Genomic DNA, 23,071 nt, shown 5'->3' with positions numbered 1-23,071 from the left:
GCAAATTGCTTGTTTAGTTCTACACTTTCCTTTTAGTAGCAGTGTTGGCCAAACCAGCCTTGTGTTCATTTCTCTAAGTGTAAAAGGCAGGAGTAATTATTCCACAGTTAGTTTTATTAGAAAAATCATCGTAGCAAAAGCACCAAAAATTCTTGTTAATTTTTTGTGATGTACATCAATACTCTACACGTCAGTCGACAGACAGGCACCGTTTTTTGTTCCCTCCCTGCTCAACTAACCCAATGCAGAGGAGAGTACAGTATAGAGCAGTGATGGTGGCACTGAATTCACTTCCACAGTTTTTGGTCTTAGGAATGAACACAACAACTTGTAAAAAATTGCAACAGTATATATTTACACAGGAATAATCTTTAGAGTTGGTTATTTGTTGTTAGGTTTTCGACGTTTTATGTGACGAGCATGTCGGTCCCTGGGATGGAGTTAATCATTTAAAAAGGAAATGAGCTACTGTGAATCCTAAAGATGTTTATTTGTAACAATTAATGTCAATTAATTAATAAAATAAACTAAAGTGAACCTCCATAACCCTGAACTGGATAAGCTGTGAAGAAAATGAACGAGTGGATGGATGTGGATTATTATACCGAGCTGTTCTTGGAGGTTGTGGATTTTCCAATAGCTGCATTTTGTTTTATCCTGTCGTATATATGATAGGTTTTTATACTATATTCCCACATGGGATGACAAATCCATCCACAGTCAGTATATGACGGCTGTTATATCAGCTGGAGCCGTGGTCTTGTGTCAACTGATCAATTTGAAAGAAAAATTGACTTGAAATGAAATGTGCTTGTTTATTGTCAGATGGGCTGTTTTGTTGGCTCACTGCTGGTGTTTGGGTTTTTGCCACTTTGGTGTTCATGGACAGTAAGGTCCATAAACACCAAAGTACAATGATTGCTTTGTGGTTTCCCCAAAGGTTGATTCTGTTCATCTGGACGCAATGTTTTCAGTGGGAGAAACGTTTGGTGAGCTCTTCGGTCTTAGTCGAGACTGAGTGAGAGTTTCTGAGCTGTTTTTAGACTTCAGTGTGTCTTGCTGTTTCTAAAGGAACTGTAGTAATACTGGCAGAAAAGTGGAGCTTTTTGTTTATGGATCAGTGGGTCTGACAGACAAGGTGCCTAATGGTGTTGGGGTCATACTGGTCCAGAGTGTCCCGTCTTGCAGAAGAGTCCCTCTGTGACTGACACCCGGCGGTTATCTGTGTCTTACAGTCTTTAATGGAAGCTGTCGAGAAAGAAAATATCATCCAGAAAATACGTCTGATTTCACACAACACACACACACACACACACACACACACACACACACACACACACACACACACACACACACACACACACACACACACACACACACACAGGTAGCTGAATGCAGAAATAAGCATTAGGTGGCTGTTGCTCCAAAATCTAGTTAGATTATCTACCGAAGAGATGAAGAAGTGCTGTACAACAGGAGGTTGTTATTCAGGCCTTTTCAGCTACATTCTGCATTTACAGAGTAATTATCTAGTGTCTGTAGCTGAAGCTCAGACCGGGACAGGGGTCCCTTGGACTGCTTTGAGGATGCGAGAATTTGTCGGAAGCAAACTTATGACATATTTGTATTTTGAGGCTTGAGGTCTTTTTCTTTTTATCAGCATGTGAACATTCCCACCTGTGATAAAAACACACGGGATGATGTCTACAGTAACACAGGTCAGGTCTGTACCCCGGTGCCCCGCAGGACTGTTTTGCTTAAACAGACTGGGATGTGTTGGGTTCAACTCTACAAAACAGTCAGACGTGCTACCTCATAACATAATTACTAGAGATGGACCGATCCGATATTACGTATCGGTATCGGTCCGATACTGACCTAAATTACTGGATCGGATATCGGCGAAAAATAAAAAATGCACTCCGATCCATTAAATATCAAAAAAAGCATCTCACAAAACTTGCAACACGGCGTAACTCGGCTCATAACCGTAGCACGTTGCAGCAGTATGCGTCATGTGATAGAGCGGCTGTGTGTATTTGTAGCCTCGCTACCAAACCAGCATTTCATCTCTGAGGAAGTTATCCCAGAGAGAAGTAAAGCAAGTGTGTAAGTTCATCTCTGAATGTTTGTAAAGTGTTCCCATGTTAAGCTTAACAACCGATATATGGAGCGACTGCCTCTCCCTCTCTCTCTCCCTCTCCTGCTACTTCAATCGTGAAACTGCTTAATGATCAGCTGATCGGCTTTTCTGTCGGGAGTCCGTCTCTCTTCTTTGTTTTTGGCCCACTTCGCGCCAGAAAGAGGAAACCAGCGGCTGAACAACAGCAGCACGTTTAAGCTTGATAAGCTGTTGTTAGAATTTATTTAATATTACTTTCTACACCAGGATCCTTTTCACGTAGCTGACGGCTGGTAACTGTGCAGGGGCGGATCTAGCAAAGTTTAGCCAGGGGGCCGATAGGGCATGAACAGGAAAAGGGGCACAAAGACATACTTTTCTTTCTTATTCTCATTTAAAATATGTAGCTTTTAATAAATAATTATCTGAATCTTACACCCAAAGTTTTAATCTGATGTAAAATGTATAGAAGTCCATTACTATATATAGTAACTCTTAAGTCTATATACCCTAGTAAGCTATAGTACTTTTTCCTTTGGGAAGGTACCGTCTGTGAATTCTGCAATTCTGTTGAAGAAAGATGTTGAATCTATTTAATTATTCTTGAAAAATAATTTGTTTCTGTGCATTTTTTTTCACCCTGCATCAAATTAAAGTTGATTACATCGATTAAGCATCATGAGGTGGAGGGTGGGGGGTGGTTCCCTTTTTTTTTTTTTTTTTTGCTGGGAGTTTGCAACCCTATTAGTTAGGTTGCTTAATATTTCTGCTAAGTACTCTTTAAAATACCAGAATAGGGAGGATGGAGCAGGTTTAAGTTTATTAGATTGATCAGTGTTGCTGAACTATGAAATATTTTGGGTGCAGTGTATTTTTACACACAGGTATAACAGAATAGCTTTAGTGTTGTTGTTTATTTAAACTTGAGTATGAACTTATACAAAATGCAGCAAGATATTAAAAAAAACAGTTTTATTGATTAAAAAACACAATATCGGATTCATATCGGTATCGGCAGATATCCAAATTTATGATATCGGTATCGGTATCGGACATAAAAAAGTGGTATCGTGCCATCTCTAATAATTACTGTACAGGGACTAAATAACCTCTGATATGATGGCAGGATTACATATATTTTGGATTTATGCTGATTTCTCTCAGTTTTGGTATTTGATGGATCTCACTGATATATGAGTATATTTAGACATAATTTACTGATTGAGACTTAAAAGTAAAATCTGTGCAGATAAAGCCAGGTAAGCCAGGCTACCATCAAGCTTATGAATATGTAATGCAATGCCTTACTGGAGGAGTTTAGGCTGCTGAATTCTATAATTATATTAAAATGTAGCTGCGTGACTGAGGATTAAAGTTACAGCTCTATTTACAAATGAAGCAGATGATTAGAGCTACATGTCATGGAGGATTTGACGTGTTCACAATCACAGTGACTCGTGCTGTGAGGCACTAGAAGGGGAAAATGTTTTTAAAAGGCTGCAATGAAGAGTTTTTATTCCTGATTTAAAAGGAATGGAGTAAAACATTCCTCTCCACGTCTCCATTGTACTCTGTGAAGCCAAATGTCTTAGCTGACCTGGCACTGGCAGTGTTTGTGGCGCCGATCCAAGGAGGTGAACCTCTTGAACTTCACTTTTTTTGTGCGCTTAAACACGAAAGGTGACACCTTCCTGACTATTACAGTTTGCACCGCTTTGATCTTGTGTGCTCTAGGAAATGAATAACCAAAAATTGATTGGTTGTGAGATGAAAATAGAACAGTGAAGGAAAAACTGCACGAGTGTGATGTGATTTTATTCTTTTAAAAGGAAGTGTTTCTTTGTTTGCTTTTAAGGGTCAAACAGCAATAAAAAAATTTTTTAAAAAACAGGACATTTTGAATTATGGCATGAATAACAAAACATTACACTAACATGAATCATACATGCATGAAATACCACAGGTTTATTTACAAGCACTCCTTTAATCCTTGTTTATTAAGGTTCATTGAGGATAACAGTGTAATAGAGCAGCATTAAAGTAAAAATACAGGGAATAAATGAGGAATATTTGTTGATATGGCACTATCATCTCTACTACTATTACTATTTTACTCTATCAGCTCTACTTATTAAACACACCAGTCTTTTTTTCTACATTTATTAATTTTATCAAACTGTATTAGAACTGCTGATAAGTATCGGTGTTATTTATTATGAGTGTTTATGTGACTTTAGGACAGTACACTGGACACATGTGTTGGCCCCCAACTGCAAACTTTTCTTCTAATTTTATATCCGTCATGACTTCCTGTATAAACCTGTAAAAACCTCTCCAGCCATATTAATTAATAAATACATAATTAAAGAGCACGTGCCAAAAATACAGTTTATTTTTATTGAAAACAAAAGTTTTAATTTGTATTTTTTCCTCTCGGTGTTATTTTCTAGTGTAAAACTTTTTACGGTTTGTTAATGAGCTTAAAGAACTATATTGTCTGGCGGAAGACTATGCCTGCTTCCATTTTTTTTTTTTTTTTTACCCTTTTTGCTGCTAAATGTTATTACTGTGTGTCTGCTGCGAAAACATTACTTTCTAATCATGCGTGCGTCTGCTGTGGTCGTCGTGCTAAGGCAGAAAGCGTGACCTCTTGCGGTTGAAAGGCGGCGGTGTAGCGCAGCGGGCCTCATCACCGCGGCGGACTAGCGGGACAAAGCACTTGTTCAGAGACCGCTCACTGCGCCTGTGTGCCTGGGACGCTGCAGACGGAGAAACCGCTTCAGCGCTGCTTTCAGATAGAGGTTTACTTTAAACACAGAAACGCATTTTTTCTACGGGCGCTTTAGTTTCCCAAACAGCTTCACACTTTTAAAGGAAGGAGAGTTTTGACAGGAAATAAGGGCGGACACTGGTCAAGTTTTTACCCCCCCCCCCCTTCGGCGACCTCAGGTAAGATAACCGTGAGGTGGACGGAGGTAATAATAATAGCAGACTGTGACCTTTTTTGCCTCTAAGAAGTGAGCTAACTTTCTTTACTGTCTCATAAAGTTGTTCATACTTGCCGCTGTTACAGCGAGTGTCGGATTTAACGGTAACTACACGGTACGTTTGTTACTTCGACAGGTGGGCTAACGACCCCCGAGAGTCCTGCTAGCTAGCTTACGATACATAAATCTGTTTAAAACTACTTATACCAGAATCCCTCCTGCTCGAAAGAGCGTAAAACCCCACCTGTATTGATATCACGACGTGTATTTAGTTTGAAGTAAAATAAATCACCGTTAAATCCAAAGTACTTGATCATAAGCATGTAATCGGTTAGACTGCTGTGTTGTGTTGGTATTTACCTCAGTGATGTATGTACCCAGGTTAGCGCTTATAAATATGAATACATGTGTGTGTGAAGTTGTGCTTTGGCCATGCAAGACACTGCACACCTTACAGTGCCTTTAATGATCATGTCATCCTTCATATTTACAAGCAGAGCTACTCTCTTGGCTGATCCGACTCTTAACTAATGTAACCTTTATTAAGACCGTGTAAGCTTTGTAGACACCATGGGGCTGTTGCCTCCCTCCCTGCTTCAGTTTTGCCTACTTTTTCCTCAATCAGCTGGTTATTCTGTAAAGTAATTGTTGGAGGTCCGTATGCCTGTCTTTGTGTCCCAAACAGTCTCGCACGGGGAGGGCTCTAAGACCACCAGGTGAAACACGTTCCTGACGCTTTTTTCGTGTTAGAGCATTAAAGGAAATCTGTGATTATTCCCCACAGATTTTATGGTGCAGGAGCTTTGTCAGTGGGGTGTTTTTGAGCAGGAAGTCTTGGCTGACTCCCGTGTGAGTGTGCCAGTGGGTCGCAGCCTACATCGGGCAGGGTTCTAATAGTTTTTGACAGATGTACGGCATGTGACTGTATAACTGGAATTCCTTTATGAGCGACAGATGATAGAGACTCTGTGTTGTAGTGGTGCTCAGGCTGCGGCTGGTGGGCGTCTGACATGACCTGTGACTTCGGTCCAAACACTGTGCTCTCTGCCCAGCCTCAAAATGAGCCAGGCAATCCAGTGTTAGACAAACACATGTACTGATACTGCTACTACTGTCGGTCTTGTACTACTCCTGCTACAGTAGATACACTGTATTCAGGCCAATATTGGGAGCAAAGGTTCCCAATAAGTAATCCCCATGTTTTTGTGGGCTATAACAATCATTATGCTGAGGACACAAACATCTTTCTTGTTCATGTGCAAACTCTTAATCTGAAGTAGTGATAGTAGTAGTAGTAGTAGTTTTATTATTTATTTAAAATAGAGTATTTTAAGTGTGTAGTGGCTTGTTGGCTGATTTTGATCAGTTCAAGATTTGGATTTCTTCCGTGAGATGCCCTGAGGTGCTCTGCTTTTGCTAGGGCAATCAAGTGGAAATTTTAAGGAGGAGCAATTAAAAGTGAGGTGGAAGTCACGCAGTCAGAGCTGCGTGGGCTGCCCTAGTTGAATCTGATCGCTCGTAAAAAGCTAAATTACCGGTATAAACAAACACAGTAGCAGGAACTAAACTAGCACCCAGCTGAGAATAAAGGACATGCTCATCCACCTGTACTCCCCTCTTTCTGTTTTTCTGTTTTCTGCCTCGGTCCGTGCAGGAGCAGCACAGAGGAGCCCTTGTTTGATCCTCCCCGGACACTGCCCCAATTTTCTTTCTCTCTCTCTCTCTCTCTTTTTTAAACTTTGGTTTCATAGCAACACTGTTCCTGTGACGGGCAGCCTTGACTTTTGGCCCTCCTGCTCCTGAAACAAAGACAAGAAGTTATGGAGGGCAGGAGAGAAGCGGGGGAGAGAGTTAAGAGACAGGGCAATTGTAAGAGGGTTGAAGGAGATGGAGGACGGAGGGAGGGTGTAATGGGAAGGTGTCTGAGATGGAGGCTCTGAGGCGAGACCTCTTCTTCTATTGTGTTCACCCGAGTCCCATAAAAGAGAGCAAGAGTTATGACTCTGTGGGCAGTGCCAGGGACTGTATCTCTCTGTGTGTCTAAACTTCTGAATGACTCGGTATCTTAGGCTTTTCCTTCTGCCAGCATGTGCTTAGAAGAATATGGAGGTACAATTATTGTTCCAGGTAACTTATTCAGTTTACTTGATTTTTTTTTTTTCTCAATTACCAATAAAACCCCCCGACACATCTCAGCACAGAAACTGAGTAAGGAAAATGTCAAATATGCTCTTCCACCAGCTCTAAGTGTATCAACATGCTGTTTTTCAGTTTTTTAATCTTGAGATCCGGTTAAACTTGTGGTGCTTTATTTGTTGAATTATAATGTCAACTAATTAGTTGCAGGTGGAACGCTTTGTTATACTCCTATTGTATTTACACCACATACAGAGAGAGCACAGTTGTCAGTAACATAAAGGTAATAGAGGCCTCGAGGTCTTCTGTCTTCTGCAGCAAAGCTGTTTACGTGCCTTTCAGTGAAACATGTCGGCCTCCCACTCCCTGTACAGCTCGGTGTTAGAAGAATGGGGATTGTTATGTTGTAAACTGTGGCCTTGCAAATCTCTGTGTAGCAGAAAAACGTTTTAGCTGAATACTAAGATGTGAAATATTCAAATTGTGGACATTGTGAGGCTAGAGAGAGACTTCCACAGCCTGTAAAGAGGCAGAAAGGAAAGTATTGTTGTTTGGATGCTCTCCCTGTCCTGGTACTGACATCTCCGTACTGATTCTGACTCGGCTGCTTCAAGGACCTCATAACTGTGGTTATTCCTCTCATTTTTCTCTGTTGATGTATAAGAGTATGTTATCTGTCCAAGAGGTGATTTTCTCAGCCAAACAGAAGGAGAAAACTGGACAAACAGAGCTAAGTTGTGCCATCATAAAATGCACTCCCTTGTAAATGGTAAAACATTTACACTGTTCCCTCACTAAGCCTCATTTGCTAGTCACACCTAGTTTTCCCGTATCTGTTTTTGTAGCGTTACTCATATCAGTTCAGCTGAAACACAGCTCAGGACGGCTCCTCCTGCCTGTGTGCCGTACATTTTGATCTCTGTTGCTGACGGACTTTGTGTGTGTGTTGGTGTTTCTCTGTACACTTCCAGACATCTTTGAGCGATGTTTGACAAACAGCATTATGAGAGTCCACCAGTCTACAGTCCTCCTTTCACCCCTCCACCCAACAATGGCTTTGGGCCTGCGGCGAGCTTCCATGGCCCTCAGAGCGACTACAACATGTACCCACCTCCACCGGGATCCTACTACATGGAGGACAAGCCGCAGCACTTCTACAAATGGCTGTCACCTCCTGGGATCGTCAAAGCCATGATGGTCACAGTCATAGTGCTGTGTTTGGCGATATTCGCCTGTGTGGCTTCCACGCTCATGTGGGACATCCAGTACGGATATGGCTCTGGAATGGGTTACTACGGTTCTGGGATGGGCTACGGCAGCGGCTACATTGGCGGCAGCTACGGCTCGGGCTACGGTGGTTACGGGGGATACGGAAACTACTACGGCTCCGGCTCCTACATTTCTCCTTACTCGGCCAAAGCTGCTATGATCGCCATGGCAGCCATCAACTTTGTAGGAGCACTGGCCTTCTTCATTGCCAGCTTCTCTAAAACCAACGCAGTCCGCGGCAGAAAGTACTTTCTGGCCGTCTTGATATCCAGCGTTTTGATGGCTGTCCTGCAGGTAAAACTGCTTTTAATTTCCCATGTGCTCTTTTTTTATTAATACACAGAGAGAGGAGTGCAAGTACTTTGGTGAATAAGCTTCTGAAAGCGTAGTATTCATGTGAAAATTATGTTTCTCAATACTTTGTCTCCTCAGTGTTTGTCAGGTTGTGCTATCATAACACTGTAAAATATGGGAGCGGCAAATAATCAGTAAAGCAAAGAACTCTCGACAAATTCAAACTAAAGAAGGTACAAAACTAAATAAAAACACCATTGCTGGACAGTTTTAAAGTGTAAATATATTTTTACCAATTTTCTGGAGATAATAGAAAAGAGTCTTCATCTAATGGAGCGGACTCTGACACAATCTGTACTTCTGCATCACTGAGGAGACTGAAACATTTCACTTGAACACAGGAACCCTTTAATTAAGTCAATTATTTACAAAAGCTAGCATAACATGGTAAATAGGACTTTTCTAATGTACCTGAGCATTCAAAGTGCTTTAGACAGCATGCCTCATTCACACAAGTGCTTTCTGTCTACCGTTCACACACATTTACACTCCGATGGATGCGTCAGAGAGCAACTTGAGGTCAGTATCTCAGCCAAGGATATTTGGCATGTAGACTGCAGCAGCCAGGGATCAAACCACCAACCTTCCAGTTATTAGATGACCCGCTCTGCCTCCTGAGCTACAGCCACCCCAACATGACCTGAGCTCCCTCATAAACCTCCCATTTAGGACAAAACCTTTTGTAGTCGTTCTCATCAGCTGTTTGACAAAAATCCCCAACTCCCTTGCCAAAAGAGCTCAACTTTATCATCATCATGCAGCTAAAATAATTTTAGAATAAGACATACTTAAATTGTTGTTGCACAGACAGTAAAGCTTAAAGGGAAATTCATTTGCAGTCATAACTGAATCTGAATCTTTCTCACACACACACACAAACACAAACACACACACACACACACACACCGTGTTTTCATATCTTTGTGGGGACATCTCATTGACATTCCCTGGCCCCTTATCCAAACCCTGAGCCTAAACCTAAGTGTAACCCTGACAATAAAACCAGATTTTGAGCCTGAAATATGCCTTCAAACTCATGGGGACTGGGATTTTGGTCCCCCACAAGCATAGTGAACTTTCAATTTTTGTCCCCACAAAGATATGAATACAGGGACACACACACAGATTGATGAGCTTCTGAGTTTAAGTATGTAATAATGGGCCTGTAGACAGTGTCGTTGTCCACTGCAAACAGCTGGCAGTCATTGTGATACTGAGCTCAGTGATGTAATGATATACTAATAAGTCACATGCACAGATACATACATGGACAGCAAGCAAGTCTGTGAGAGCTCTGCTCTTTCAGGTTAATTCAGGTGAATAGTAAACTGGAACTCCATTAGGATAATAAAGTGTATTTTTTAACATAATCATATCATCATCAGTATTTTCCTGCAAGCTTCCCATCTCACAGCTCGGCTGAGTCAAAACTGGGAACGTCTTTCTTTGTTATGAATAGTATTTAAATTTGGATGTTTTGTAAAACCCTAAATACCAGAAACATAATTTGAAACCGAATCCTTCTACGCCATTCCCCTGATTAACCACTGCATACAGATGTTAATCCAGCACATCATTATGTTTATTGAGCTCAGTGTACAGAGCATGACTCTAGAGCCAGTGTGAAAAGAGAGAGAGTCTTCATTTTTGGCAGAATCACTCAGTGTAGTATGGTCTGACTTCCTCTCAACAGAGAAACTGTGCTGACCTGATTTACTCAAGTTTTCACTGTTGTTATGATTCATTAATTTACTGTTAACGTAAATATTTTGGGTTTTTTTTAATGATTCCACTTTATTTAACTATTAAATACATACTAGTGAATGCTAGAGAGCCAGTGAACATTTGTTAGTCCAACGTGGAAGGTGTCTGTCTCCTCCTTGTACTGTGGCCTTTGGACTCACTATGTGTTCTCCACACATGTGATAAGATTGCTGCTGACTGTTTGCCATCATGTAATCTGATGCTGCTGCCTTGTGTTCTGCTATGAAATGTCTCTTTCACTAATCAGACCTCAGATGGTACATGTGTCTTTACTGATGCACTAAATCTGTTGGTGCACTGTTTCTGTGTCTTTTCAGGGCATCATAAACATTGTCTACATCGTTGGGGTAAACCCCATGGCCCAGAGCTCCTCCAGTATGATGTACAATCCAATGCTCATGATGTGCCAGAATCTTTACCAGACCAGTTACTCACAGATGGGAGGAGTGGGAGGCTTCCCCATGTACAACCAGTACCTGTACCATTACTGCTTTGTGGACCCACAGGAGGTCTGTAGCTATATTGAATTGTAGGATTTGTTTCCAGGATTATTTAATGATGATGCTGACTGATGAACCTGTTTATTCTGAAATGGTAAAAAGTCTCCAAGAGGTTTTCTTGATTGATTTGTTTTTTTTTTTTTTATTTCTGTGTTTATCAACTGTTTAAAAGCGTGAAAATGGGAACGACTTTAGTTGTTTTCTATTATCTGCTTGTTAAAACCTGTTCAAACTGTGGTATAAGTGAGATTTCTTCTCATATTAGTCCTGTGCAGCACTGTGACTCATAATGTTGCCACACATTTGTACTTTTTGTACCGGGATAAACCAACTTTATCTCGGAGCTTATCTCTTTCAAAATGTACTCAGACTCGTATTCTTGTCGTTACCAGGGAATTGCAATGGCATGTGGATTCCTGGTTGTCATCGCCTTGAGTGTTGCTGCTTTCTTCGCTCAGAGGACAAGAGGGAAGATCTGGCGCTACGGCAAACCGAATATTTACTGGGAAGAGCCTCTTGTTGGTGGGAAGGCCTCAGAGGGCAGAGATGTAGAAGACTGGGTAAGAGACAACAGGATGGTGGACACAATTTAATAAGGTTTAAATGGAGGATTTAAAAAACAAAATCGCATTTCCTTCCTGCATTCCTGCATTTCCTTTGCCCCAAACTAGCCTGGAGTCTTTGCATGCACAGCTTGGAGTCAAGTGAGCAGGGTCACGCAGAGTTTAAATCCAGCCTCAGGTGGAGCACAGTGATCACCCACAGATTTGATTAGATGATGAAATGCTCAACTACAGTGAAGTTTGTTGTGTGGATGCTGGAAGCATCCACACTATTGAGTTCCTGTTTCTCTTTAATCTTTATTATTCTAGTTGCTTCCGTACGTTTTTTGGACCTTAACTACTCCCACAGTTTTTATCAGATTTTCGCCGTTCAAATCTTAAAAAAATTCTACTATTTCTGCTAATGTTTGCTATGACCTTTGGTGCTCATAACTCCTATACTTTTTGAGATATTGAATTTTTTTTTGCAATATTTTTTGCCCGTTTCTGCCATATCATCAGTGGCGTCACTGATTTTCCTTGCCAGGTTGACCTGTGTTTTAGCTCAGTGAGATGAGCATCCGTTCTCAGACTGGGAGGCCAGGGTTCAAATCCCGCTTATGGCAACATTTCTTTCAGTTAACAGTTAAACTTTTTTTACTCTTTTCAGCACAAATCCCAGCTTTTTCAGCTGTTTTCAGCAAAAACCTCTTTTCAGCAGAAATTCTGCTGATTGAACTCTTTTCAGCAGAATTTTCAGAATTTTCACCTCTTATCAGCACAATTCTCAGCAGCTTCTGCTAATTTCAGCTGAATTGTCAGTCTCTCCACCTCTTCTTTGGGAGAATGAGTTTGGGTCAGTGAGATGAGTAGCTGCCTTGAGACCAGGAGGGCCAGGTTCAAATCCTGCTCAGGGCAACATTTTTTTTTTCCCACCACTTTTCAGCAAAATTTCTCCGTCTTCACTTGTTTTCAGCAGGATTTTCAGCTTCTTCACCACCATACAACTTTTTGCAACTTTTCATCTTCTTCAGCTATTTTCAGCAGACAGCTTCAGCGTTAAGGCTGAAATTTTTCTAGTTTTGTTTCTTTTACATAAAAGATTAAGCCAACAAACTTGCTTTGCCTCTCTGTCACAAATAATGTGATTTGTTGCTAAATGGCAGCGAAGTAGGTGAGCAGGTAAGCTGTCAGTGAGGTATTCATCTTCTTGTGTAGATAGTCATCAGTGATAATGACAGGTAGGCGATTGTGGTGACCTGTAAATAGCCAAGCAGAGACTTGCACATACCCAATTTTAGTCTGTTGATTACCCCTGCTATTTGTAACATGTAACTTGTGTCGAGAGACAGTTGATTGGTGTTGATCGCCAGTTTACTTCTCTCATATGCTTTTATTAGTTGGCTTTATGAGTTCACAGTCCGAGAGGAGTTTCATGTGTGATGTTGTGAAGGGTTCAGCAGGGAAACTATAACACTAAACTCAGCGTTTCCTCTGACTGAGTCACTTTGTTCAGGGTCAGGATGATAGCAATCGCTGATTGTTTGCAAATGGCCTACAACCTGGTTTCACTCTGAATAATCATTAACCACCTGAGGAGATAGTAAGCGGGCAGGTGGTTTCTAGAGAGCCTGCCTTTGTGTTTCTCTAAAAGTCAATAGCCTTTCAGCCATGTAGGACCGGGAACTGAAATATGGGCCCATAGTGAATGAAAGCATCAAGAGTGCTGTGTAAGAGATTTAATTATAGTTCATAACCAGCTTTAATAGGATAGTCTGATGAATTAAGGATGCAGAGAAACGTGCACTTTTATCTAAGAAATGTTTTACTGTTTTCAGTCACGTAATTTACTGCAGGTTTCCGGCCCCCACCTCATCACACTAATGATCTATATTTCCTGTTCCCATCTAGTGTTTGTTCAAACATCATCCACTCGAATGTCACAAACACAGATAAATATACAAACATGGCACATAGTAGATACATGCCAACTACAAATGAAAGAAACCCAGATGTAAAGCGAATTTCCTTTAATTATGATGTTAATGATTAAACAGGGCACAGTGGTTAGAACTGTTGCCTCATAGCAAGAAGGTCCTGGGTTCAATTCCACCATCAGGCCGGGGTCTTTCTGTGTGGAGTTTGCATGTTCTCCCCTTGCCTGCGTGGGTTCTCTCTGGCTTCCTCCCACAGTCCAAAGACATGCAGTTAGTGGGGTTAGGGTAATTGGTAACTCTAAATTGCCTATAGGTGTGAATGTGAGTGCGACTGGTTGTCTGTGTCTGTGTTAGCCCTGAGACAGACTGACGACCTGCCCAGGGTGTACGCTCCCTCTCCCCCTAAGACAGCCGGGACAGGCCACACAACCAAAACTAAGACTTCCACATTCTTGCCTAATATCATTTGATTACATTGGTGTGTCGAAGAAAGCTGGGAGCCACAGTGTAGCTCTTGCAAAGATACCAGAAGTACCACCAAACAGACGTGTTGTAATGGTGAATGATATAGAGCTGTTTGTTGTTGAGAGAGCTCGTCATTCCCGAGAGTGTAACATGGCGCACGCAGAGGTGTACAGGCGGCAGAGTGATTGAGATGAGCCCACAGTGACTAGCACTACTGTCTAATAATGGAGCAGTACACAGTGAAGTCATCAAGCTCGTTGTAGCTGCAGTAATGAAAGCTACTTCACTGGAACAAATTTCTCCGGGAAGTCAAAACAGTAAGAAAGATGAATCTTAGAAGATTTAATGATCAGTGGGAGCAGATAATTAGAAGTTTACAACATATATGATCTGTAGTTTGTGTGTCATACTTCCTGCATGAAGACTGCGCTCTATATGAAGCACATCGGCCAGCGTGTGCCAGTGGCTTTCTCCTGTCCTTATGTTCCTTATATTACTATCATTATAATGATCATAGCCATTCACATTCACACTGCAGTCTTTTTTTATTACTTTGTTGACACACTACCTGTGTCTCTGTGCCACAGAATGAGTCATCAGCCTTGTTTGGCTCCTTTAAGCACCAGGCCAGTGACAGTCTAAGGCTGTGGTCGGTCTGAGATTGGACCCGTCTCTGTTGTTGAGCTCAGGGAGGCCTGGCTCGCTCTGATGACCTCACACACAAGCTGCATTCAGCTCGCCCGAGGTGGTGCGCTGCATTGTGTCTACTGCATGAGGTCATCAGAGTCGGTTCCTGCAGGGCTGTCTGCAGCATCCTGAGCTGCTTCATAGACACAGTGTTAGAAAATGTTCTGACAGGACATTAAGCAGCGTGAACTCAACATTATTGTGAGAAAATATTGGTGAGAGTTGGAAAGCAAAGAATTGGTTACTCTTCCACATAATCACCTCTTGTCTGAGTAGTTAAACCTCTGATTAGTCACTGCTCTAACAAGTTTCTGTTAAGACCATTATCTCTACTTAATTACCTCCAATTAAAAGTGTTTTTAAGTTATGCAAGCCGACCTTTCCCAGCTGACACAAACACCGCTCCTGATTTTCTACTTTAGTTTTTTTTTTTTAAACAGAGACTTAAGACTTAAGAGTCTCCATCAAGACTCTGTTTCTGTGTCTATGCCCTCCTAATTCCTTCCTTTGTTGACATGCACATATGCCTCATTTATAATGCTGCTCCATGGGTCACCGCCTCCTCATCAACATCCAACACTGCCTGCAAGCCACTTTTTAAATCTTCCTGTCAATCTTTTCCTCCTGGCTTTGCTTCAGCAGGCCCAGCACTCTCAGACATTCTTACTGTGCTTGTGCTCACAGCCCAGCGGCCGCTGTGCTTCTCACTGAGAGGACATTGTTGAGATTCTTCCAACAGGATTCTCCTGCAGCTGCACGAAGCCCTGCTTGCCCCCACCCAAGCGCTCCACCCAGTGTGATTATTGTTTTTTAGGGGCAAGGCTGATGTTTAGCTCTCAGGAATTTAGCGATGTACCACCTAGAGAGCGGAAAACCTGGTCGATGTTATCACAGGAGTAGAGCTGTGTACGGTGGTTCATTAGTAAACCCTCGCCTCTAACCGGTGCAAGGTAGTAGAGATAGTAGAGCGCCCGTTTCCAGTTTCAAGGCTACTGCTTTGTTTGGAGGTCTTGTAATAAAGCGTCTAATCATTGATACACTTTGTGGATTAAACACTGACCGACCCTGAGGCCTTCACTGGGAGGAAAGCCGTCATGCCGTCACCTGACCTCACAGGAAGGACTTGGAAATACAGATTAAGGGAAACATTTTGACTCCTTTTGTTTAACGACAGACAGGAAGAGCAGATCCGTTCCAGGTGTCCGTGAAGACGTGAGACAGTAGAAAGAAGTGAAAGCATTGCTGTGTATGTCAGGATCAGAAACAGGCGTACAGTGTGGCTCTGTAAAACAATCTCAAACAGTATTTTATTGCAGTCTGAAAGAATTGGTTTATTTTTGGTTAGGCTTATTTTTGATTTATAATTAACCTCCTGTAGCTCTCCTTTGTTTTTGCTCTCCTGAGCTTTTCGTGCACTGCGAGCCGAGCCGCTCAGTGTGGAGTTGGATTGTAAAGTGCAATTTTATGCCTGACTGCTCACTCAGACTTTAAGTACTAATTACTAAACTTTTTCCTTCATCTCTTTCTCTTCGTCTTTAAAAGCCATCGTTGAAGCTAACGCTTTCCGGTATCACTTTCTACTTCAGTAAAAGTTTTGAAGCAGTGAAATATACCAAAGTAGTAAATATTACGAATGAGACATGGCACAAAACAAATTCTCTGTAGATGGTTTTAGTGCAGCGGTTATGTGTAAGAGGAGAAAACAATAACACAGAAACGAGGCCGTGTGCTGGTCTGGTCTTTGTGAGTGCTTCAGCTGTTTGTTTGCATCTGCTGAGCCTGCTCTCTCTGCTTTTTCCTGCCTGCTGAAGGTGAACAATGTGGAGGAAAGCCGCAGTGTTCAGGATGCCCCGACCCTGCTGGTGTCAGAGAAGGGAGGCGGGCCGCTTAACGCCTCAGTTAACAGCGTCGTCTCCTACTCCCCACCCAAGGTGGAGAGCAGCTCCTACAATGACGATGCCTACGACAACAACGAGTAGGTGGTTCACTTTTCTTTGAATACTTATCTCAACACCGTGAGCTTGCAAATGTTTGTCTGGCATGTATAGTATATACTCTGTATTATTATTATTATTATTGTAGGTTGTTATTCTTTTCACACAGTCCCACAGAACTGTTTCGTGCTTCCTGATTTGTGTAATTTCAGTCAGTGTAATTTCAGCTGTGTGAGATCACAGTGATGGTTATAAATAATAAGAACACACCTGAGCTCAAGAATTATCATTGAAAATATTTATTGTATCAGAGGAACAGAAAAGAAATAGATTGTTACAAAATATCTTTGGCACAGATTCTTTGGCTCAGTCATGCAGAATTCAACTGTTTATGTTTTTTGGGGGGCGGTCCTCTGACAGAAAGCAAAGCCCACTTTAGAGCACATGGCTCACCCAACCATGTTAAACCCCACGAAAAGATATTGCCCTGCCCACAACACAGATCTGTGTGTGTGTGTGTGTGTGTGTGTGTGTGTGTGTGTGTGTGTGTGTGTGACCTTTGAGTCCTTGTTGGATTAATCTTCCCTTTTGTAAAATTTCATGTTGTTTGAATTCTCTGAGGACGACAGCAGGATATTTGCGTTTCATGTCTACAAAGGATTTCTGAAGCACCTTGTTTTTGTTTGTTTTGCAGTGTTTGGATAAACGCTGTCACAAACACTTCCTTTTGTCTCTGCATTTTTCAAATATGTATCTATATCAGCTCAGACTGTGCTGTTAACAGCACAAACATCTATACACCGACTCGACGCTGCAGTTCAAAGTGCAGATTTTCCTCACAAGGCAAACAGAACTAGTGTTTTGATAAGCAGCAAAAATGCCAGCCAGAGATGCAATGTGCACGGTTGGTTTTTTAGGAGCTTGTAATATCTGTGCCATTGGATTTGGATTCCTCCACAAATCCCTGCAAACCCACAAAATTGAATGTGTCTCCCTTTCTCGTTATTAAAGAGCTGTAGCTGCTTCCTGGTCACTGAGAGCCTCCATACGGCACAGAGTCAGATTGTAGATATGAGCAGCAATAATCATGAATGGGTTAGTAAAGGTCTACCTTCCCCTTCCTCCATATGGCGTCTACACGGGGCATTTAAGGAAATAGAGTTCTTTTATTATTTTGATTATAATGTCCTTAGAACTTTTTATCTTTGGTTAAATATTTTTAAAATGTTTTACTACACCTTTCTGCACTGTGAAAACTAAAAAAAGCTAAAGGCAGCTGAGGGAAAAGGAAGCAGGGTGGCAGCACATGTGATGGTGTTTTTTTGCAGTAACTCTGGGTCATATTGCACGATGAAAACAGTCTGCTTTTTTAAATCTTAGCCTCATAATGCAAAGTCCCCCCCCCCTTTAAATCCCTTTTACATGTAATTCCAGTCTAGCTGCATGATGTAAGAAACTAGTATTGATCATTAGATCAGAGATTAACATGGAAAAACTCTGCTGATGTTATCGATTGGTTTTGTCTGAGCTCCTATCTGCTGGCAGCGTCAAGCACGTTATGGTTTAAATGCTGCTGATCTTTTTGATGTATGGGATGATGTTTGTCATTACTGTTTCCCAAACCGATGAAAAACACAAATGCAAAAATCTCTTTGGTGAAAAACAAAAAGCTCGGAGCTCTAAGCTCTTCTAAACTTATAATCATTACCCCCTCGGGGGGGTAAGCCCGTGAAAGAAGAAGCCGCGTTCTCATGTCTTTTTTCTGCAGGTACTCTGAACGGACAAACAGCAAACCATCGGAAATGTTCTCACCACACCTCACTCAACAGAGCCATGAAGTGGACATTTTCTTCCACAGCGGGGGGACCAGCTCGAGCCCCTCAGAAGAGACGGGCGGAGGCCGCAAACCCTCCGCAAACAGGGGCAAGAGGCGCAGACGTAACCCAGAACTGGACGAGTCTCAGTATGACACGGAGTACACCACGGGAGGAGAGACGGGCAATGAACTGGATACAGAAGAATTGGAGAGGTGAGAAACATTCTTCTACTTTATCTGTGAGCTGCTCACACACAGTCTGGATTAGAGAAGAAAATGTCATTAGACAAAAAACTCCGGATGGGGATTGCAGTCGAATGCTGTCGTCCCCTCGGGACCTGACCTATATTCTCTGACACAACTTAATTCCTAAGCTCAGAAGATCAAGCACAGTACCTTCATTTACGGGAAAGTGCAGGGAGAACATCTCTTGATTTGAAACATGTACGTTTAAAATGGTAACGTTACAGATACTCAGAGGAGGAGAGGCCACAGCGTTTCCCTCGTTCTGTCCAGGAGAGCAGTTAATCCTCTAAAGCATGCCGCCTCACATGAGCTGTACTCGGGCATAGTTAGAGAAGTGGGACAAAGGTACCAGGTCCATTATAGAGACAGGATATTTACACTGTGTGGTTACATTTATTCACTTTCAGAAATATCCCAGAGGGAGACATTTAAGTTGAGCTCGCTACAGCTGAACTTTCACAGTGTTTCTGTGCTGAAGGAATATCAGTGACTCTTTTATGTTGGCTTTGATCCCTGAGCAGCAGCTCACCTTTGGTGGCCTCCTGATACTGGCTCTGTAGTACTGGTACATTAGTACTTGTCTTAATGGTTAGGCGCCCTCTTACTGAACTATGACGGCACTGAGGTCTGTGAGCCAGCTGCTTTTGGATATTCCAAGATCCAGACTCAGTTCTAGTTGAGCTGGATTTTACTATAGAAAAAGTATTTTTTACTTGGTTTTATTTAATGATTTTTAGTGTATATTTACAGTTGATTTAGTGACTGTTATTATGGTGCATGTGATGTATAACCTGGTTGTTTTAAATGTGCTGTGGAAGTAAACGTTTACTTGACTGATAGAGTTGATAACACTGCATTTTGACTGGTCGAGATTTATTTGCGATGCTGATGTTTGTCTTTCTTTCCTTTGCTGTCTCTCCATCATTTATTCCTCTGCACCACCTGCCTCCCTTCATTCTTTTCCTCCAGCATGTACCCGGAGATAACATCGGATGATCAGCGACACGATTATAAGAGAGAGTTTGACGCCGACCTTCGGGAGTACAAGCGGCTGTGTGCTGAGATGGACGACATTAACGACCAGCTGAACAAGCTCAGCCGGCAGCTGGACACACTGGACGACACCTCAGCCAAATACCAGGTGAGATGAAACCACGCTCCTCGGAAAGTCACGAGAGACACAGCTGAGCTCCTTGTTGTAGCACTTAAAAAACTGTGATGATAAAGGCCGCCTTGGTGTACCTACCCGGATCGACTCGACACGGTTTTCAGGGTTTTCCATTAGGTCGTCGATCCGAGCAGGTACTAAAATGTGACGTCGTCAGACTGCACGCCACTGATTGGCTGGTCAGTGGCGTTATTCGCAGAGTCACGAGTTGCGTTCCCCGAGCGTGACGAAAAGCCACACAGACCGACCTGCAGTTTATATCATCGCCTCAACGTTCGTGACGCATACTAATTGCGCCATGAGATGCTCGCATGCGTCGCTATAACAACGATCACGCACATTAGGTGGTTTTCGATTGTAATGGAAAACCAGTCGATCCGAGTAGGCACTAATGGAAAGCGTCTATATTAAGCTCCTAGAGTCACACGCAGGAGCTTTTTCCATCGTTACTCGTTGCTTTTAGAAGCTGATCAGTCCCCCGCTGTTATAAATATACTAACGTTTCTAAGAATTGTTACAGGAAGTTATGCTAATATCAGAGTTTTAACACTCCATTAACTGTCAGTTCATTTCTCAGATCACAACTCCAACCTGTCAGACTTTGTAAAGTCTCTCGTCTTTGACCTGGTAACCGATCGATCTGTGCTGTGTGACTTGACCTTTAACGAGGGTGAAGAGTGACTCAGAGCCACTGTGTTAAAAAAGTCATTGCTCATTAAGCTCGCTGTGCATAAAAAACACAAAATGTGAGCTTTAATGTTTCCTTTGTGTATGACGATCACACCAAACCTTATAAACCTTCTAACCTCTGTGTTTTTCCCCAGATTGTAGCTGAGGAATATAACCAGCTGAAGGATCTGAAGCAGGTGAGGAGACATATCAGGCATTTTTTTATGAACTCACCTAAAAAAAAAAACATTACGCAGTTATTAAAGACCCTTTGACCCAAACCTGTGTGGAGCTTTTGTTGTTAACTGGCTTTTCTGCGTCTGCAGACGTCCGACTACCAGGCTAAGAAGAGAGAGTGCCGCCGGCTGAGACACAAACTGTTCCACATCAAGCGCATGGTGAAGGACTATGACAAGAACCACTGAGGAGCACCCACTCTCCCCACAGCACATGATACACTCCAACATGCCACAAAGACTCTGTGACCTGCTGAGACCAAAGTTAAAGGACACACATGCTCACACACACACACACACACACGGGGAACACACTGCAAGTTCATAGTAATGATCTACTGTAAACAAATAATCGCTGATTTTTCGAGAGAATGAGAGGAGGAGCCTCCGTCCTGATTGGCCGCAGTGTTTGCAGGGTACGGCTACTCCTGAGGATCAAAGCCTGCAGAGAGGCCGTTTGAAGGTCACCTAATAATTAGTCGCCCGAGGTGACGCTTTGCTCGGTTTTCTGCGTTTGCTCTCCGATAGGCGACTTTTCTTTGTTTTTTCCTCCACAGATAAGAGTCGGAGCAGTGATGTAGGTGAGACGGCCGTGAGCAAACACGCAGCCTCTTTAACCCTCTGTGTGGCCGATGAACATTAGCTGAGGGTTTCTCACGTCTGCTTCGCCGTTCATAACAACCTTAAATGTCGGTGAACTTCACAGCTTTCTTTTACCGGTTTTTTTGTTTTTGTCGAGATTTTTATATTTTTTTACAGATGTTGTGACACCAAAACTGGCCAACGGGCTGTGTGTGGCATTGTTGTATTGTGTGTTCTTTTAACGAGTCGTGTTCTTCGTATATATCAGAACAAATTTACAGTTGGTCTCTAAAACCTCGAGATTCATTAGTGCTTGTACATACTGTAGCCTCATAGCAGCAGTTGTGTGTTTAAACTATGCAAATTAGTCAAATTAACCACAGTGTCTGTAGGTTTTCATCACACACACTCCTGAAAAACCCGCCTCGCTGTTTCTGTCCATAAGCTGAACTCATTTGATTCTTTGCCAATGAAAAGGCGCTTTAATCCTCTGCGTTTGTGAAAATCTATTGTAAACCTTAAATTCATGTAGACTCGCTTGTGATTCGTCTTGCATTTGTATTTTTATGAAGAACATTGTTGTCATTTTAAAAACCATTTGCGAGCCATTTATTTTTGTAAGAATTTATTTTCTTTGACGCTGTTATAAAAAGACCATTTTTGTAACTGTGTACCTCCATAAATGATGTTGTTTAAAAAGTACTGAATTTTGTAAATAATAAACATTGCTAATTCTCTAAATATTTGCTCTGGAGTGCATCTGCAGCGAGTTCCCAGCAGGGAGAGCAGGAGCGCTGCGCTGATGCAGTGAGACTAATGTGAGCTAATACTGCCCTCTGGTGGTGCGTTTCTGTGCTTCATGCACTTTCCTGCTTCAGGTTTTAGTCAGATTTTTATTTCTGTTTCATAAGTTTCAGACTTTTCTCCACTTCTCTGCCGCCTGCTGGAAATCAGCTTCTGGCCAAATCCTGATTGATCCCGATCCATTCCTATCATAAAGATTGGCCGTTGATCCATCAACAATCCTTCAGTTTCAATACTTTTGCCTTGTGACACGGCGCTCCAGCATGCTGGAAATCGCTTAGACTGTCACTGTTTGAAAGGAGGATGGTTTTAGTCCCTAAAAAGCAAGTGGAAGCATACAGACTTGGAGTACTGATAAAGCTGGAATCGATCACTTATCACTCGGGCTTTGGCCCAAGAGCTGATATCCAGCTTGGGCCAGCTCTGTAAATACTGACTCTTGTGCTGTGACTCCTCGGCACTTGATCGCAGGAAGATGTAAGACTGAAGCGACAACGGGCCCGAAATGCAAAGTCTGCACGTTTTAACTTTTGTCACCCAGTTTTACACATTTTAAAGAGCAACTATGTACTCGTCACCAACACCGCAAAGGTTTGTGTTGCCACTTTCACTCATTTCTGTTTCTGTAGCAATCAAGTGTGAAACTAGTTAGCCTAATAAGATCTCATGAGGTCACCGACACAACCTCTTCAGCTGCATTAGCCCATGCAGATCTGCAGATACTGTGCTGCATTCAGGCTGCAGGTATCAGTTATTTCCATCACACGTCTGTCTTCAGCAGTTCATTTAACCTCCTAGGACCTGCCGTCCACATATGTGGACATCACATTTTTGGTTATTTTGACCAAAATAC

General features: G+C 42.2%; 1 protein-coding gene across 2 annotated transcripts; it reads left to right on the top strand.

Annotated features, from left to right (window-relative positions):
- The first annotated feature begins 4,799 nt into the window (after window positions 1–4,799).
- si:ch73-61d6.3 (occludin) lies at window positions 4,800–22,155 on the top strand. Of its 2 annotated transcripts, XM_039601160.1 has the most exons (9): window positions 4,800–5,071; window positions 8,217–8,808; window positions 10,950–11,141; window positions 11,525–11,692; window positions 16,575–16,738; window positions 18,466–18,726; window positions 19,729–19,900; window positions 20,752–20,793; window positions 20,923–22,155. In XM_039601160.1, the coding sequence occupies exons 2-9, from the start codon at window positions 8,230–8,232 to the stop codon at window positions 21,019–21,021; spliced, it is 1,677 nt and encodes a 558-aa protein (XP_039457094.1). In that variant the 5' UTR covers window positions 4,800–5,071; window positions 8,217–8,229; the 3' UTR covers window positions 21,022–22,155. The 2 variants fall into 2 exon arrangements, with proteins under 2 accessions (XP_039457094.1, XP_031614501.2); XM_031758641.2 differs by lacking the exon at window positions 4,800–5,071 and having other exon boundaries at window positions 8,111–8,808.
- Window positions 22,156–23,071: the final 916 nt, after the last annotated feature.

The sequence above is a fragment of the Oreochromis aureus genome, linkage group 17 (assembly GCF_013358895.1).
Source record: "Oreochromis aureus strain Israel breed Guangdong linkage group 17, ZZ_aureus, whole genome shotgun sequence".
NCBI classification, from domain to species: domain Eukaryota; kingdom Metazoa; phylum Chordata; class Actinopteri; order Cichliformes; family Cichlidae; genus Oreochromis; species Oreochromis aureus.
Note: the sequence above shows the minus strand (reverse complement) of the source record. Positions and strands in the feature narration are given on the sequence as shown.